At 37.3% G+C, this 5,000-nt stretch overlaps 1 protein-coding gene across 5 annotated transcripts in view; it reads right to left on the bottom strand.

Annotated features, from left to right (window-relative positions):
• Positions 1 to 5,000, bottom strand: part of pbx1a (pre-B-cell leukemia homeobox 1a) — a 54,496-nt gene that overhangs the window by 7,661 nt on the left and 41,835 nt on the right. For 4 of the 5 annotated variants that reach the window (XM_060867094.1, XM_060867099.1, XM_060867115.1 and 1 more), the window contains exons 3-6: positions 4,356 to 4,603; positions 3,941 to 4,131; positions 3,116 to 3,251; positions 2,840 to 2,999 (exon numbers count right to left, since the gene is read on the bottom strand). In XM_060867094.1, the coding sequence (XP_060723077.1) occupies positions 2,840 to 2,999; positions 3,116 to 3,251; positions 3,941 to 4,131; positions 4,356 to 4,603 (735 nt within the window). Of the gene's footprint in view, positions 91 to 2,839; positions 3,000 to 3,115; positions 3,252 to 3,940; positions 4,132 to 4,355; positions 4,604 to 5,000 lie in introns of all 5 variants that reach the window. The other variant, XM_060867122.1, reaches the window with a different exon arrangement.

Raw genomic sequence — 5,000 nt, 5'->3', positions numbered from 1 at the left:
CAGCGGCTGCAGAGAGGGGGGTGAGACAGGTCACAGCATGGTGTTACTGTTACAGCCAATAAACAAAGCACACAAGTCTCTAAATATATGCTGAAGATAGACAGAGAGAGAGAGAGAGAGAGAGAGAGAGAGAGAGAGAGAGAGAGAGAGAGAGATAGATAGACAGACAGACAGACAGACAGACAGAGAGAGAGAAAGATAGATATATAGATAGATAGATAGATAGATAGATAGATAGATAGATAGATAGATAGATAGACACAGAGAGAGAGAGAGAGAGAGAGAGAGAGAGAGAGAGAGATAGATAGACAGACAGACAGACAGATAGATAGAGAGAGAGAGCGAGAGAGAGAGAGAGAGAAACAGAGATAGATGCAATCTCATTTCATCCCTTTATTAAACACACGCATTATACAAAAATAAATAAAATAGAAATATATAAATAGAAATAAAAACTTTTAGATTTTCTTTTTGTAAAAAAAACTGCAGGTTAATATTAAAAACAACATAAACATAAAAATAAAAATAACAAAGAAATTCACCAAAACTCAAAAGTAAAAAAAAGGAAATTCTGTGCAATGAGTCAAAAGGTGAAACAAGTAAAAAAAAATTCTAGAATTTAATTAGATTTAATCTCTTTATTTATTCAGAGCCCAAGGTTTTAAACATCCTATATATAAATTTCAGGTTCCAGCAATTGTATATTATTTCAAACAATATTGTTTTTATTTACATTAAATTATGCAAATTGTGAACACTTCTTGTTTAAATCAGAAAAGGCAGCATAATGTGTTAAATAAAGTGTAATAAAAATAAATGTACTATTCACTGATAGTCAAACAAGGAAAATGTAACAACAAATTAAACGTTAAACTAAAAATAGCATAGTGTTTATTCGTAAACACTAAACACGAGTAATTCACTCGCACTCGAACACTTACAAACAACTCAGTTATTTATAAGTGTTAGAGCGGCGGTTTGGATGCTAGCCTAAATATATTAGGCTAATGTGTGTGTGTGTGTGTGTGTGTGTGTATGTGTGTGTGTGTGTGTGTGTGTGTCTAAATGAATAAATGAAGAGCTCTTGTTGGTGCACTTTGACTATAACTCTGAAGCATGTGTGTGAGCCTGAGTATGTATTAGCTTAGCATCCGAAAGCACAACATTCTCTAAAAAACAACACGTCAGGGTGATGGATGTGTGTGTTTCAGTCATTTAGGAAGCGCTAATCGAGTCACTCTAGGAATCAAGGAGTGCTATTTGTGCTTTAATGGAGGACGAATCCCCAGATGTTTAAGGGACCGGGACTTTAACTTAATTTGTTCACAAAAAGCCACAGAGCGCTAATCAAATGCACACAAGCCGCTAATCACTTTCAGGGCTGTAATGACGAACAAAAGGTCACGCTGGATGGAGCAGGATCCATTTACCTGAAGAGCTGTTTACTACGGCTAACACTAACACAAACACTAACACAAACACTAACACAAACACTAACACAAATCAAGAGATGTTTATGATGATTTAAACGTAAAGACTGGACAGAATATCTATAAGCTCTTACACTATTCTTTATAATACTTTATATATGTTTGTAAGTTTTCTTAAACTAAAACATCAAAAATAACTCAAACATACAGCATGTTCTTAAATAAAAATGATCTTATTAAAAAGTATTAGCTCAGGATGATGACAGTAAGTCACACAGGGTTATCTTTACCCACAATGCACTGCAAGCATAAATTAGGTTAAACTCTGAGATTCGGCTGTTAGAGTCTCAGCTGCATTGAAAGAAAGTTTGCAGTTAGATTGTAATGAAAACCGCTGATGTTTGATAAGTAATGAGTAAGGGGTCATATGGAGTACTGTGGAGTAATCATGGGTAATCTGTAGTAATGTGGAGTATTGTAGATAGATAGATAGATAGATAGATAGATAGATAGATAGATAGATAGATAGATAGATAGATAGATAGATAGATAGATACTTTATTGATCGGAGGAAATTCAATGTGGAGTAATCTGTAGTAAAGTAGTAATGCATAGTAATGTGGAGTAATCTATAATAATTTTGAGTAATTTGTAAAGATGTAATATTGTGAAGTAATCTGGAGTCATGTGGAGTAATCTGTAGTAGTCTGGAGTAATCTGTAGTGATATGTAGAAATCTGTAGTAATCTGGAAAAATCTGTAGTAATCTGTAGTATTCTGTAGTAATCTGGAGTAAAATGTAGTAACATGTAGTAATCTGGTGAAATCTGTAGTGATATGTAGTAATCTGTAGTGATATGTAGTAATCTGTAGTGATCTGGAGTAATATGTAGTAACATGTAGTAATCTGGTGTAATCTGTAGTGATATGTAGAAATCTGTAGTAATCTGGAAAAATCTGTAGTAATCTGTAGTATTCTGTAGTAATCTGGAGTAAAATGTAGTAACATGTAGTAATCTGGTGTAATCTGTAGTGATATGTAGTAATCTGTAGTGATATGTAGTAATCTGTAGTGATCTGGAGTAATATGTAGTAACATGTAGTAATCTGGTGTAATCTGTAGTGATATGTAGTAATCTGTAGTGATATGTAGTAATCTGTAGTGATCTGGAGTAATATGTAGTAACATGTAGTAATCTGGTGTAATCTGTAGTGATATGTAGTAATCTGTAGTAATCTGGAGTAATCCGTAATGATATGTAGTAATCTGTAGTAATCTGGAAAAATCTGGAGTAATCTGGAGTAATCCGTAATGATATGTAGTAATCTGGTGTAATCTGGAGTAATCTGTAGTAACCTGGTGTAATCTGGAGTAATCTGGAGTAATCAAGTGACGTGTGCGGACTCACCGGCGGAGTTAGGCGTGGAGGGCGAGTTGGCCTGGCTGCCCTGAGCAGAAGCACTGGCTGCGTTCACGGCTGTTCTGGCAGCGTACATGTTCGCTTCCTCCTGGAATTTTCCAATGTTCTTCTTGTATCTGATCCGTTTGTTCCCAAACCAATTCGACACCTGTTCCAGGATAAAAAAAAACTCCTTAACTTAACTAACGAACCTACTGCAGTGTGATGATGTCATCAGGTCTCTTTAATCATTCAGTGAAAAGATCTTTGTAATAAAGAAGAAACCTGGGAGACGGTGATGGAACATTTCTTGGCCAGTTCCTCCTTCGCTTCCTCACTGGGATATGGGTTACTGAGGTGTGAGTAAAAATACTCGTTTAGGATCTCTGTGGCCTGTTTGTTAAAGTTCCGTCGCTTTCGCCTGTCGGATACAAGATACAAGAGAAGAACCTGGGTTTAAAAACATTGATTCAAAGACAATATTCAACACAGAATGTCCATGAGGTCGGAGACGCATCTTTAGTCATAGACGTTCGATAGCATATAGAATGAACTGTTATTTTAACAGACGAGAGCCGAGTCAGATCATCCTTCACAGATCTCATGACCTCGATTTACATTATGATGCAGCTTTAAATGTAAAATAAATAAATTGCACAATAACAGCACGCACTGGACCGAGTGCTATTCTACACACTGCTGAATAATGAGTGTGGAGCCTGTTCTGTTTTTCATGCAGAAATATAATAAAGTTTTACTAAACTATTAGGTTTATATTCAACACCGAAAATCTTCTCATTCACACAGTTCCATTCTTCTTCAGGCCGCATTTTCGATCCTGGATTTTTTTGAGGTTCAAAGGTGAGTTTTTGTTCTTGGACTTTACTGGAAATCTGTGCACTACAGTACATGCTGGTGATTTTATTAATCTGAATAAAGAGACTCTGAATATCAGGAACTTTCCTCACATAAATACTGGGATTAATTCACCAGAGCAGAATGCAAGGTTCTGTGCATAACATCTTCATCCTAATGACATCAGAACGAATTTTTGTAGTGTGTGTGTGTGTGTGTGTGTGTGTGTGTGTGTGAAGAGAGTGATGAACTCACCTGGCGTCGAGGAAGCGTGAGCGCAGGATCATGACGGCTTCGCACGTGCTCTGTTTGAGCTGCATCTGTATGGAGCTGAATTTGCGGTGGATGATGCTGACCATGCGCTCGATCTCTTTGGGTGAAATGGGACGTGTGCGAGACTGTTCTCTCAACAGGTTCATCACGTGAGTCGTAAACTCATTACACGCCTAAACTCAAATACACACACACACACACACACACACACCTTCCTTGTAAGAAGCTTTCACTGACATAATTATTAACATAATCAATATTATCTCCATAATCTAATATTAACAACTTTCACATCTTTGATTATTATTATTATTATTATTATTATTATTATTAATAATAAGATTTTTTACCGTGATTATTTCTCTTTATTGTTTATTGTCTGAGATTTTTCTCTGACCTGTTCATATTTCTCCAGCTCCGTGTGATAGATCTGTCGTATCTGAGACAGTTTGGCTCTGTAGTCTGAATGTTCTACCGAGTTGTCGTTTCCGGTCCCTCCCACTGCGGCCGCGGCGGCCGCGGCGACCGCCGAAGCCCCGCCTCCTTTCTCGGGTCCGGACACGCCCTCCGCTAAGAGCATGTTGTCCAGTCGCATGAGCTGAGGATCAGGAGGCTCCTCATCCTGCGCACCACGAATACTCAACACTGAGGAACAGACAAAGGAAACAGAACACAAGACATTAATAAACTGAGCCGTGGATTGCGATTGTCACAATCATTATTAATCTTAAACTTATGATCAGTGTTCTGTAGATTGTTGTTGTTGTTTTTGTTTAGATTTCACACGATAATTAACAGAAGCCTCAGAGCTCGAGTGCTAAAGTAAAAACACAAACATTTTGGTTAAGGAGGATGTTCTAGATGTTTCATTTACTGTATTAGCTGCGACGTGCAAACCCAGAGAGGAATATGCAAATCTGTGTAAAGATCAGCTTCGTATCCTCGTCCATAACTCATGACATCAGAGCTGAGAAGCCACAACATTTTAAAAGCTCATACAAAATGGATGAACACATGTATAACCTCGACGAAAACGCCAACA

This window comes from Tachysurus vachellii, chromosome 1 (genome assembly GCF_030014155.1).
Source record: "Tachysurus vachellii isolate PV-2020 chromosome 1, HZAU_Pvac_v1, whole genome shotgun sequence".
Taxonomy (NCBI): Eukaryota; Metazoa; Chordata; class Actinopteri; order Siluriformes; family Bagridae; genus Tachysurus; species Tachysurus vachellii.
This window is presented reverse-complemented; position numbering and strand designations above follow the sequence as displayed.